This window comes from Vipera ursinii (assembly GCF_947247035.1).
Source record: "Vipera ursinii genome assembly, chromosome: 7".
Classification (NCBI taxonomy): Eukaryota; Metazoa; Chordata; class Lepidosauria; order Squamata; family Viperidae; genus Vipera; species Vipera ursinii.
In genome coordinates, this window is record NC_139521.1 from 4,072,579 (window position 1) to 4,086,583 (window position 14,005).

At 39.6% G+C, this 14,005-nt stretch overlaps 1 protein-coding gene across 1 annotated transcript in view; it reads right to left on the reverse strand.

Annotated features, from left to right (window-relative positions):
- The window catches only part of WDR19 (WD repeat domain 19), a 41,805-nt gene that overhangs the window by 5,899 nt on the left and 21,901 nt on the right, over positions 1 to 14,005 (reverse strand). Inside the window, exons 22-30 of the mRNA XM_083367616.1 lie at positions 13,700 to 13,782; positions 12,522 to 12,605; positions 10,638 to 10,784; positions 9,243 to 9,367; positions 7,242 to 7,354; positions 5,483 to 5,551; positions 4,940 to 5,017; positions 1,819 to 1,915; positions 529 to 653 (exon numbers count right to left, since the gene is read on the reverse strand). Of these exons, the coding sequence (XP_083223742.1) occupies positions 529 to 653; positions 1,819 to 1,915; positions 4,940 to 5,017; positions 5,483 to 5,551; positions 7,242 to 7,354; positions 9,243 to 9,367; positions 10,638 to 10,784; positions 12,522 to 12,605; positions 13,700 to 13,782 (921 nt within the window). The remainder of the gene's footprint in view (positions 1 to 528; positions 654 to 1,818; positions 1,916 to 4,939; positions 5,018 to 5,482; positions 5,552 to 7,241; positions 7,355 to 9,242; positions 9,368 to 10,637; positions 10,785 to 12,521; positions 12,606 to 13,699; positions 13,783 to 14,005) is intronic.

Here is a 14,005-nt window from a genome sequence, read left to right on the forward strand (position 1 = left end):
TAAAGAAATTAGAAGAAAAACTGGTGGAAACTTAACCAAAGGAGGCTTTTCTACTGTTAAACTTTTCCCAAAAGGTTTCCACAATTTTGGCCACTACTGTAGGTCTTAAGCAAAGGAGAGTTGTTCCGGTTTGAGGTCCTGATACAGACAGTCCTCGAGATACGACCACAATTGAGCCCAAAATTTCTGTTGTTAAATGAGACATCTGTTCAGTGAGTTTTGCCCCATTTTGCCATCTTAAACGAATCACTGCAGCTGTTAAGTTAGTAGCACGATTGTTAAGCGGATCCCGCTTCCCCACTGACTGCTTGTCAGAGGTTTACGAAAGTTGATCACGTGAACCCTGGGTACTGCAACCGTCCTAAGTACATGCCAGTTGCCAAGACTCTGACTTTTGTTCACGTGACCGTGGGGATATGCTGCAACGGTCCTGGGTGCGAAAAATTGTCATATTACATTTACATTAAATATCACTAGCTTGGGTTTAATCTTTTCCGTGTTAAATATGTACATGATCGAAGTAGTTACCTTTACTAAAATGTAACTGTGTAGAATCATCAGGTTGGCAGCCATCTCGGCGGGTATTTTTATTTTCTGTACTTTTAATTCCAAGTACATACTGAAGAGAACATCGTGGGCTTTTCGATAATGGCCTTTTTAAAAGAAAGAAAGGAAAAAAAACCCAAATCAGCCATTAAATTTCAGTAAAATACTTAAGGCTCTTCTCAAAGGCTTTCAAGATCAAGCGAAGTATTAAAACTTGGTTACTGATTTGTCAAGACACGACAGCTAGCCACAAGTTCACTTGTGAATATAAAAGGTCAAATTCCAGCAGCAGAAGGAAAAAGTCGGCTTAAATTTACGTTTGCGGAACACCCACAGTATGTGATAACTTAATAATCAATTAAATAGATCGATCTTTTAGTTACTTTTAGTCTCCAAATGAGACGTGCTGACCATTTTTGAGATTAAACTGTTTGGTTTCATCCAGAGCAAGGCTATCATAGAAAAAGTGGTTGTACCTCTTTCAGCTGGGGTGTCCAACCTTGTCAACTTTAAGACCCGTGGACTTCAATTCTGGAAGTCCACGTGCTGCCTGAGGAATTCTGGGAGCTGAAGTCCACAAGTCTTAAAGCTGACAAGGTTGGACATCCCTGTCCTTGAATAAAAGCCAGGGAAGTCCCAGTGTCAGGACCCACCCCAAACCACGTCTTAGGAAGACAAAACTCTTGGAGTCAAATCTAGTTCAAAAAGAATCTTTACTATGACATGCATGTAGGAATACAAGACAGGACTTATTATTTTCCACGAACTAAACCCTTATAAAGAGTTCCCGGTTTAACCCCCCTTAACCCCATTTGGTCAGTCCCCCATCATTTACCTCGCATCATCCCTCTCGTGGGAAAAAGGAACTTAGGACCTTTTATGTTTATTGCTCCCTTCCGTGACACAAGCCAGATGCTACCTACCCTAACCCCCCCTTTTGTTTCCCCAGTTCAAAAGGCTTCTCTTTTCCTTTGAAATGCCTAATACCGTTCAATACACATCCGTTTCCTCCTCTTCGGGAGATGGCAGAATCCATGGAATAATGTTTTAAACATACATTTATGAATATGATATAAATGGATTCTGACACCCAGCCAACAATCTTCATAAACAGGAGAGGAGACACTGAAATACAAGCTCCACCTTTAATGCACTTTTAAGTTTAACCACGGAAAGACGATGTCCCAGTGTCCCGCTTCTTTCACGCGTGACCTCCTGTGTCGTTTTGGTCTGGTCCGCTGCCCACAAATGAACCCACCCAAAGGGTCGTACCTGCGCACTGTTCTTCTCGGGCGATGATGATGGCTGTCCGAGCAGCTTCCGGGTATTGCTTCAATGCCATGTACAGCCGGAAGAGATATTTGGCTTCCTTCATTAGAACGGAAAGAGAGTTGCATCTCAAGAGTACGCCCAGTTACAGCGGTGGGATTTTAAGAAGGCTTCGTACAATCAACAGCTTGCATTTGCTCGGGCTAAGTGCACAGTCAGCAACGGCGCCATTTTTAGGATGCAATTAAGCTTTTAAAAACCACGGCTGGCTCTACCGTCAACCTTCTGCAGAAATGGAGAGGTTTCGTTTCTCTCTAAGTCATCCATTCGAAGCATCATCTTTCCACACACACCCTCCACCCCCTGGTTACTCTAATGGCAAGATGAAAACAAAAAGGCTTGTAACTGCCAGATTTGGAAACTCATCAAGGACGGAAGCAACTCAGAATTAAGAAGAAATTTCCTGACAGTTAGAACAATTAATCAGAGGAACAACTTGCCTCCAGGAGCTGTGAATGCTCCATCACTGGAGGTTTTTAAGAAGAGTGAGCGGGGTGTGTGTGTGTGTTGGACTGGAAGACCTCCGAGATCCCTTCCAATTCTGCTATTCTATTCTATTCTATTCTATTCTATTCTATTCTATTCTATTCTATTCTATTCTATTCTTTTATTCTATTCTATTAATTCTATTCTTATTCCATTCCACATTCTATTCTATTCTATTCATTCTATTCCTATTCCATTCCACATTCTATTCTATTCTATTCTATTCTATTCTATTCTATTCTATTCTATTCTATTCTATTCTATTCTATTCTATTCTGTTCTGTTCTTATTCTATATTCTATTCTATTCTATTCTATTTTATTCTATTCTATTTCTGTTCTGTTCTGTTCTATTCTATTCTATTCTATTCTATTCTATTCTTTTATTCTATTCTATTAATTCTATTCTTATTCCATTCCACATTCTATTCTATTCTATTCATTCTATTCCTATTCCATTCCACATTCTATTCTATTCTATTCTATTCTATTCTATTCTATTCTATTCTATTCTATTCTATTCTATTCTATTCTGTTCTTATTCTATATTCTATTCTATTCTATTTTATTCTATTCTATTTCTGTTCTGTTCTGTTCTGTTCTATTCTATTCTATTCTATTCTATTCTATTCTATTCTTTTATTCTATTCTATTAATTCTATTCTTATTCCATTCCACATTCTATTCTATTCTATTCATTCTATTCCTATTCCATTCCACATTCTATTCTATTCTATTCTATTCTATTCTATTCTGTTCTTATTCTATATTCTATTCTATTCTATTCTATTCTATTTCTGTTCTGTTCTGTTCTGTTCTATTCTATTCTATTCTATTCCATATATTCTATTCTATTCTGTTCTGTTCTATTATATATATAATATGAACACAGTCCTACTTCACAAAGATAGAGTTCCCTATTTAATTTAGAGCTGTAAGAGAATCCTGCACGTCTGACTGTGCTCTGCCTCTCCCTTTTTCTTATATCCCTGTGATGTTTCCAAGGAGTATCTTGTTTTCTGGGACTGTTTCAAAGAAGATTTGATCTCTCTTTGGCTAACCACTGACTCTTGCGTATTTCTCTTAAGTCCATCACCCTTAGACTCTACAGCTAATTGAACTAACCGTGATCTAAATACCTATTGCTATGGAAATTACTGACAATGGCCCAGTTCTAGCTTAATAAAAGTCTCTTTCAAAAGCATCAGGCTTTGGATCCAGATGTTTGCCCACTATTTGTGTCAAACAGGGGTAGCGAGGAAGGGGTCACGATGGCGGGATTAGAATTTTTTTCAAACATGAAGTAACAGCTATCACGGTTTAGAATAATTAAGGTAAAAATACTCACAGCAACAGACTACAGAAGTTACAGTAAAGCGATTAGAAAAACAAAACGAGGTTTGGGTAAGAACACAAAAACAACTGGCAGGAAATAAAACCGAAACACACAATGAGCAAGATTAAACTAGACTTAACACAATGCAGCCTTTAAAAAGTTGTTTCAAACTATCGGCAGGGGCTGCTCACTGCACTGGGAGGAGGCGTATGCAATTTTGTCTGTGGAACCTGTCATAATTTGAGCCAAATTCAACGTAGTTTCTGTATGGTATATAAGAGGGAGGGATTTATTTATTTTTTTAAAAAAAGCCACAGCATCCACAGTTCAGTTTTTAGATCAGAGGGATCCACCTTTGGCAACTTTAAAAGACCTGTTGACTTCAACTCCCAGAATTCCCCAGCCGGGCAAAATAGATTGAGATCATCCTTAGCTGCACTTGTGTTAAAAGTTATTGTCTTTCCTCTTTATATCCACATTTATCTAGAGAGGCCCATAGACCACTGCAAACAAAAATGATGACCTATCAATATTAAAAAATAAATAAAAGTACAGTCATTCCAAATATTCCTATTGTAGGGATGCACAGTAAATATTACAACAAAGGCGCAACCTAATTAAAATAAATAAAATAAAAAATAAAAATAATTTTTCCTGTGTCCTATTTTGCTATTCTGGCTCAGTCCCTAGGGCAGGGATAGGCAACCTTGGCTCTTTTATGACGCGTGGACTTCAACTCCCAGAATTCCTGAGCCAGCATGGCTTAGCTTGGAAACCTCTCCCTTTTCCCCTCAGCCTGGCTGGCTCAGGAATTCTGGGAGTTGAAGTCCACAAATCATAAGGGGGCCAGGTTTGAAGACCCCTGGTTTAGTGCATAGGCCAGGGGTAGGCAACCTTGGCTCTTTTATGACTCGTGGACTTCAACTCCCAGAATTCCTGAGCCAGCATGGGGGAAACTATGGCCCCTTCATGACTTGTGGACTTCAACTCCCAGAATTCCTGAGCCAGCATGGCTCAGCTTGGAAATCTCTCCCCTTTCCCCTCAGCATGGCTGGCTCAGGAATTCTGGGAGTTGAAGTCCACGAGTCATCAAAGAGCCGAGGCTGCCTACCCCTGCTCTAGGGTGATACAGCTTTCTTTAGAATCTTTACTCGCAAACCATTTGGTAAAAATTTAAACCTGCTGCAGATATAGTTGGAAAAAATATATAAAAAGATTACAAGTTCTGCCTGGAACTCCATACCTTTGGTATGCCGTCATTCTCGCCCATAAGGAAATTTATCAACTGGTCAGTCAGGGCTGCATCCTTTGCTTGGCCCACCTGCTCCGAAAACAAGCGAAAGGGAACAACGTCACGCAGGCAGGGAAAAATAACGGTGAGTCAACTTTTGTTTTAAGTTCCAACGTTGCAGCGTTCACAACTTCTGAACAACTTTGCCTCCAGAAGCTGTGAATGCTGCAACACTGGAAGGTTGTTGTTGTTTTTTAAGAAGAGACTGGACAGCCATTTGTCTGAAATGGCATAGGGTTTCCTGCCTGAGCAAGGGGTGGTGGTGGACTAGATGACCTCCAAGTTCCCTTCCAACTGAGGACTTTTTACAAATAATTCACCAGGAGGCAGTCTTCCGTTCATTGCATACTGAAAATAGCCAGTATAAATTTTGCTTCTGAAACTGTAAAAGTTGGTGTCAAATATAAGGTTACGTTACAATCTACTTGAATTTTGGGGTGTTTTTTTTTAAAAAAGGTCAGATGCATTTATTCTTCCTAAATGTCGTTATCTTACCGTCTCTATTGCCATGTCTATGGCAATATTATCATCTGTATTGGGACTTTTCAGAAAGTGCTTCAGCGCCTGGAAAAGAGACCACATGCCGTTAAATGGCTAATAACTTATTTCCCCCACATCTTCACTTCACGTAATCAATAATATCTTTATGGCAAATTAGAATAATAGAAGCAAGAGGTTAGAATTGTGCGTGCTGTTACCTTTTCCACTAGGAGAAACACTTTTACATATATATGTTTTGTTTTATCAACAAGAATAAAATGCAAAATAAAAAAAAACACAGAAAAATATACATCCTACACAAAACAACAACGAAAAACATGGGTACAAGAAAGGAGGGGGGGGAATGACCCAAATATCTAATAAATTTAACATTATTTATACAGAATCCACCTTGGCTACATGGTGAGGAAAAAAATAAATAAGAAAAACTGATAAAATTCTCCTCCCCTTTGCATAACAGAGCTACAAATGGTAATTAGCTTTTCCACCCCACTTTAAACAAAAATACTATATTAACTAAACAAATAGTCTAGGTGAGAAGATCTCTATCTGATAATCAAATCAACCCAACATCTGATCATAGTATATATATATATATCTAAAAAAAAGTCAACAGGTTAGCCCAAACATTACACTTATCTTTAAATTCCTATGAAGCAGTATATAAGTCTTAAGTGCTATTGCTATTTCTTCCTTCCTTCCTTCCTTCCTTCCTTCCTTCCTTCCTTCCTTCCTTCCTTCCTTCCTTCCTTCCTTCCTTAACTCTGCCCACTGCAGAGGGCAACAGGCTGTCTCTGTAAACCGCTTATAGAGGGCTGTAAAACACTATGAAGTGGTATATAAGTCTAAGTGCTACTGCTATTTCTTTCTTTTTTCTCTTTCTTTCTTTCTTTCTTTCCTTTCTTTCTTTCTCTTTCTTTCCTTCCTTCCTTCCTTCCCTCCTTCCTTCCATAACTCTGCCCACTGCAGCAACAGGCTGTCTCTGTAAACCGCTTATAGAGGGCTGTAAAAGACTATGAAGTGGTATATAAGTCTAAGTGCTACTGCTATTTCTTTCTCCTTTCTTTCTTTCTTTCTTTCTTTCTTTCTTTCTTTCTTTCTTTCTTTCTTTCTTTCTTTCTTTCTTTCTCTTTCTTTCTTTCTTTCTGTCTTTCTTTCTGTCTTTCTTTCTGTCTTTCTTCCTTCCTTCCTTCCTTCCTTCCTTCCTTCCTTCCTTCCTTCCTTCCTTCCTTCCATAACTCTGCCCACTGCAGAGGGCAACAGGCTGTCTCTGTAAACCGCTTATAGAGGGCTGTAAAAGACTATGAAGTGGTATATAAGTCTAAGTGCTACTGCTATTTCTTTCTCCTTTCTTTCTTTCTTTCTTTCTTTCTTTCTTTCTTTCTTTCTTTCTTTCTTTCTTTCTTTCTTTCTCTTTCTTTCTTTCTTTCTGTCTTTCTTTCTTTCTTTCTGTCTTTCTTCCTTCCTTCCTTCCTTCCTTCCTTCCTTCCTTCCTTCCTTCCTTCCTTCCTTCCATAACTCTGCCCACTGCAGAGGGCAACAGGCTGTCTCTGTAAACCGCTTATAGAGGGCTGTAAAGCACTATGAAGCGGTATATAAGTCTAAGCGCTATTGGTATTGCTAAAGCGTTTCCTAGCACTACATGCAAAGAGAATCCCACCCACCTCCCCTCAAAACAGAGAAGAGAGAGATTGAGGGATGGTCCTCCAGGCTTCTCAGGATGTTTGACCCGATTTAGTAAGGTTGCACTAACCCTGGAATATTGACCGCAGAGTAGGAAGAACTTGCCAGCCTGGAAATGCTTCTTTTCTCCCTCAAAATATAAGGCGATGCTTTGGTAATCATCGTTGGAGGTTTCTCCAGAACCTGCAATGGGAGTGAAGCAAAAGGAACAATTTCTCTTCCTTCCCGCGGACGGAACAACGCTCGCCAAGCGAGACTTGCAGTGTCTTACACACCCCAATTTCACTTCCTATCTAGGCTCTGAAAATATGCCTTTTCAAAGGGGATTAGAAAGGTTTGGGAAGGCAGGCAAAAATTAGCAGGAGTCCCCAAGCATTAATAAAGAATAATTTACAAAAACAAAAGGAAGGAAGAAAAAAAACCGTGAAGGAACCGCTAACTTTACAATCTCTAGTATAACAGGATAGAATTTCCCAGATAATTTAATGAAAACACTGGAGGAGTAAGTTGTGCTGTGCAAAAGGTTAGGAAGTAACCGAGCATTACGTACTCACGCAGTCCTTGACTTACAACTGTTTCATTTAGTGACCGAAGTTACAAAGACACTGGGGGGGGAAGGGACTTATGACCACATTTCACACCTACGACCTCTGCAGTGTTCCCCCAGGGTCACATGATCAAAATTCAGGCGCTCGGCAACTGACTCATCTTTATGACGCCCGCGGTGTCCCCGGGGTCACGTGATCCTCTTCTTGCGACCTTCTTGAGAAAGAAAAATCAATGGGGAAGCCAGATTCACTTAACAACCGTGTTGCTAACTTAACAGCTGCAGTGATTCACGTATCGACGGTGGCAAGGAAGGTCGTAAAGTGGGGCAAAATTCACTTGAACAAATGTCTCGCTTAGCGACAGAAATTCTGGGCACAACTGTGGCCGTGAGCCGAGGATTACCTGCAATTAAAATCTCCTGCCTTTAAAAGGTATCCAGTAAATTTTCAACAGCTGACCCCTCGATGCACTGCGGTCAAGCAAAAAGCTAATTTACTGCTAAAACTTTGAACCAGGGTGTCTGCGACGTGCTGAGACAGTGCCAACACAACATGCGCGCAATGACATCATCACACAAATGCTGTCAGCCCATACCTGGCTCTCAATATCTCGTGCAACAATGACATGGTTGGGCCTGTGTTGCAAGTCGCCAAGAGCAGGGCTTTTCAGCCAGTGGCATGGGTACCACCTGTGGTACATTGGTACCTGGCAGGTGGTACGCGACCATCCTAGAAAAGTGGGTAGCGGGGGGAGGGGAATGAGCTGAACCGGGGGCAGCACCGCACAAGCCTGAGCGAGAGACGGCTGGAGCTGCAGGGCTGTCAGGGCTCAGCGGAAGCGCCAGGATCAGTGCCAGGATCTAGCTGGAGCTCGGCGCCAATCCTGGCGCTTCTGCTGTGCCCAGAAGAAGCGCCAATCAGCTGGAATGTTGCAGCATCTCCAGGGTCTTGTGATTTACATTCAGATGCTTGGCAACTGATTCATATCTATGACGGTCACAGTGTCCCAGGGTCATGTGACGTGACCAAAACCTCCTGCAACCACCCAGCAGACCGGGGGGGGGGGGGCAATAAAAACCAAACACACCCCCCCCACACTCCACCATTGCTGCCAATCCTCAACAGAAATGCTCACAACGATGAAAACCTCGGACAGGAGGAAGAGCGCCGCCAGGCGGGAAGGCAGGTGTCTTGCTTGGCTGTGGCTTGGGGGGGGTCACTTTTTTCAGTGCCATTGTAACTTCGAACAGCCACTAAGCAAACTGTTGTAAGTCGAGGACTATTTGTACTTCATCACTTTTTCCCTTTTTTTTTGGTCATCATGTTTTTGACACCTCGCTAGGCGACTGGTGGTCCTCGGATGTTGCCATATCCTAAAAGTGGTACGGTGGGTGAAAAGGTTGAAAAGCCTTGGCCCAGGGCCAGACAGGTGGAAACTAAAGTGAATCAATAAGTAAACTGTGTCCCCCCCCCCTTGCTTCTTCTACCTGCTGTGTAGAATTGTATTAGGCTGCCATACTCACTGATGATGTCAGCGTAGAGCTCCATCTTATCGTGTTTCTGAGCCAGGGCGAAAGCTTCGTTGTTACACTTGGACATCACTAAAAACTGGATGGCAGACTCGTAATCACCCAGTTGCAGAAAGAACCTAAGAAAAATAAAAGGCTTCGTCGTTTCGGGCTTTTTTTTTTTTTTTAAAAAAAAAGGAAAAGTGAACAGGATCCCAAAGCTTTAGGATCCCAAGCCGTCGAGGTAGCAATTCTTAAAAAAAAAAAAAGGAAGGTGCAAAATTTGAAGGCAAAATCAAATGCCAGCACAGAAGAATTTTCTCATCTCTCTAAACCTATGGTTTTTATTAGGGTTATTAAATCAGTGTAACATCTCTGGCGGCTGCCCAGGGCTCCACAATTTTAAGACAAAACATGCCTTGTTAAATTATCTCTCTATTAAAAAAAAAAGATGCTGACAGCAAGAACTCACAACATTTTTAGCAGGAAAGACAGCCAGAGATTCATGGGTTAATTGCTTTTTAGCTTGGGACAATGGCAATCAGACCTAATCCAGTCATCCCAGATATGTTTCTCAATGGGGGGGGGGTGCGGTGGAGGGCGGGCGCGAAATATACCCCCAGACTGTGCTATAATATGAATTTAGGTTCCCCTCTTTTAAAGCATCGCATGCACAAATAAGGCAGCATCTTGCCCAGCATGAAAAAGGATGAAAACTAAGTTGGTAGCAGTTGTGAATGTGTTAGTTCATTCATTCATTCATTCATTCATTCATTCATTCATTCATTCATTCATGTATTCAAGTCAGTCTAATGTATCTCCACACATTTAATTTCGTTGTATTCCTAAATCTATTAAATCATTAATTTATATATTCCTAGACCTATTAAATTTTTAAAGAATCCACTCAATTCTTTAATGATTTCATTATTCTACTCTATTCTATTCTTCATTCCATTCTTCTATTCTATTCTTATTCTTATTCTTATTCTATTCTATTCTATTCTATTCTATTCTATCCTCTCCTATCATTCCATTCCATTCTCCAATTCCTATTCTATTCTATTCTTTCTATCCTATCCTATCCTATCATTCCATTCTCCAATTTCTATTCTATTCTATTCTTTCTATCCTATCCTATCCTATCATTCCATTCTCCAATTTCTATTCTATTCTATTCCATTCCATTCCATTCCATTCCATTCCAGCTATTCTATTCTATTCTTCTATTCTATTCTATTCTATTCTATTCTATTCTATTCTATTCTATTCTATTCTATTCTATTCTATTCTATTCTTTGAAATAAGGATTCTATTCTATTTGCAATAAAGATTCTATTCTATTCTGTTCTGTTCTGTTCTGTTCCGTTCTAATTGTATACAAATATAGCCAAATCATCACTCAATTACCTGGCTACCATCTTGGCTCCCTCAAGAGACTGGGTTTCCCGGACGATGCTCACAGCTTTTTCTGGATCGTTCAGGTGATCCAAATACAACCGGATCACGTTGTCCCACTGCTTTGCGCTTTCATAGGCCAAAACAGCTTCTTTGTATCTAAGAGGACACATCATTGGGCGTTAGTGTAAATTCAAAACGGGAATTTTAAGTCTACTTTTAAATTAAATGTATGAAAGTGTGGTCATTAGATTTAGATTTAGATTTCATTAGATTTATATACCGCCCTTTTCCCGTAGGACTCAGGGTGGTTTACAAGGTGTTTAAAACATCAATAAAAAAATTAAAAAACAATTAAAAATGATTAGAAGATAGACAAAAAAGATAGAAGATAGATAGATAGACAGACAGATAGACAGACAGAAAGACTGTAATGGCACCTGGGGATGGCCTTGGGAGCTGGGGCGAAGGGATGCTGAAAACTCTGAGAGCTGTGCTTTTAGACCCTATCTATCTATCTATCTATCTATCTATCTATCTATCTATCTATCTATCTATCTATCTATCCATCTATCATCTATCTATAATCAATTTATCTATCTATCATCTATCTAATTTATCTATCTATCATCTATCTATCTATCTATCATCTATCTATAATCAATTTATCTATCATCTATCTAATTTATCTATCTATCATCTATCTTCTATCTTTTTTGTCTGTCTATCTTTTCTGTGTGTCTTTCTTTCTGTCTGTCTGTCTATCTATATCTATCTATCTATCATCTATCTATCTATCTATCTATCCATCTATCATCTATCTATAATCAATGTATCTATCTATCATCTATCTATCTAATCTATCTATCTATCTATCATCTATCTTCTATCTTTTTTGTCTGTCTATCTTTTCTGTGTGTCTTTCTTTCTGTCTGTCTGTCTGTCTATCTATCTTTGTCTGTCTATCTCTATCTATCTATCTATTATCTATCTATCTATCTATCTATCTATCTATCTATCTATCTATCTATCCATCTATCATCTATCTATAATCAATGTATCTATCTATCATCTATCTATCTAATCTATCTATCTATCATCTTCTATCTTTTTTGTCTGTATCTTTTCTGTGTGTCTTTCTTTCTGTCTGTCTGTCTATCTATCTATCTTTCTCTCTGTCTATCTATCTATCCATCTATCATCTATCTATAATCAATTTATCTATCATCTATCTATCTAATCTATCTATCTATCTATCTATCTATCTATCTATCATCTATCATCTATCTTCTATCTTTTTTGTCTATCTTTTCTGTGTGTCTTTCTGTCTGTCTGTCTATCTATCTATCTATCTATTTTTCTGTCTATCTGTCTATCTATATCTATCTATCTATCTATCTATCTATCTATCTATCTATCTGTCTGTCTATCTGTTTATCTATATCTATCTATCTATCTATCTTATATCTTATCTATCTATCTATCTATCTATCTATCTATCTATCTATCATCTTCTATCTTTTCTGTCTGTCTGTCTGTCTGTCTGTCTGTCTGTCTGTCTGTCTGTCTATCTATCTATCTATCTATCTATCTATCTATCTATCTATCTATCATCTTCTATCTTTTTTGTCTGCCTGCCTGTCTATCAAACTGAGAAAGTGACCATCTGCCTTGGATTGGGGTGGTGTAGAAGGAAAACCCCATCCCTTCTTTGTTTGCTGCGTTTGTGCCCAAGGAGGGCGGAGCTTCCACCACCATGCACTGCTCATCATTCTGCTAAAAGCAGCAAAAGCTTGTGGATGTTGTGGCTGCACATCCAATCCCGCTGAGCACAGGTAGACCTCATGACTGCTGGCATAAAAGGCAGGTTAGAAATTTAACTCTGGGAAGAAGTACCTGCCATCTGCTTCCTTTGCTTTGGCGTACTGAAGGTGTATTTTTGGAGAAGAGACATGCTGAAGAAGCTCACCGACTTTGGCCCTGAACGACAGGAATAAATTATATTTCGTAAGGGTAACGAAGGTGGCACATTTCCCAGTTTAGTCCGGTTATGCTCACGCCGTCGTCTCAAGAATAAAGATAATTGGCTCTACTACATTATCAGTCTTGAAACTTTAAAGGTGTGCTTGAAAGGACATGGACATCTTTTTAAGACCCAGGCAGTGCTCAAAACTTAAAACCATTCGCCGGGTGACACGTCGAAGTGACCAAAAAAGTGGCACATGATCGTTTTCAAACTTACAACTGTGGCAACATCCCCATAATCACGAGATCCAAATTCGGAGGTCACGTGATCCCCTTTTGCAACCTTCTGACAGTGGGGAAAGCCAGATTCCCTTAAGAACCATTTTAACAGTTTTAACAACTGCAGCGATTCACTTAGCAACGGCGGCAGGAAAGGTCGTCAAATGGGGCGACAATCACTTCACAAATATCTCACTCCGCGGCAGAAATTGAAGACTCAGTTATGGCCATTAAGTCAGGGACTACCTGTATCAGATGTTAGTCCGAGAACTTATTTCAAGGGGATTTTAAAATCGTACAAAATAGTTAGCATCCGTGTGTGTCTGGACGCAATAATGCCATGGAACATGCGTGCCTTACATCAACAGCTCTTTATCATTAAGTTTTAGACTTCTATTTTCAAAAGTCAGTAATGCTGTATAGCGAGATTTGTTTATTTTGTCATGCCTCGCCCAGATGACAATAATTACTGAGCAACTGAGTAACAAATAAATAAATGTGAACAATAAAGGCCCGGTCTGCATCAGGACTTAATGAGACACATTATTCCAGTTTTATACCCTGAACCTATCCAGAACTTCTGGGATTAAAAAAAATAAAATGAAATAAAAATGAAATAAAGCAGAGTGCTCCATTACCACTAATTCAATTCCTGAGCCTGCAAAATGGCTGCAAATGAATTACAGGACACAAGAGAATTAGCACAGTGTAAGTTATGAATGGTCTGAAAGGCAAATAACAATGGGAAAGGATAGTGGCAGTTTAATCATCCTGAAAGTCAGCCAAGCCTTCTCACTACTGGCTATCTGCAATTACAAAATAACACTTACCAGTTTTTGCAACGGATATATACTGAGGCTGCTTTGTCAAAATATTGTCCTTTTTCATATAGCTGGGCAGCTTCCGAAAATTGCTAAGGTATTAAAAAAATATAATAATAATAATAGATTTTCAGCTTAGCATAATTCATGCTGGCTCAGGAATTCTGGCAGCCCAAGTCCACAATCCTGAAGGGATCGTAGTTCCCCACCTCTACAGACAGTGCTCGACTTACAATTCGTTTAGGGACCGTTCGAAGTTACGACGGCACTGAACGAAGTGACTTACGACCGTTTTTCTCACTTACAACCACTGCA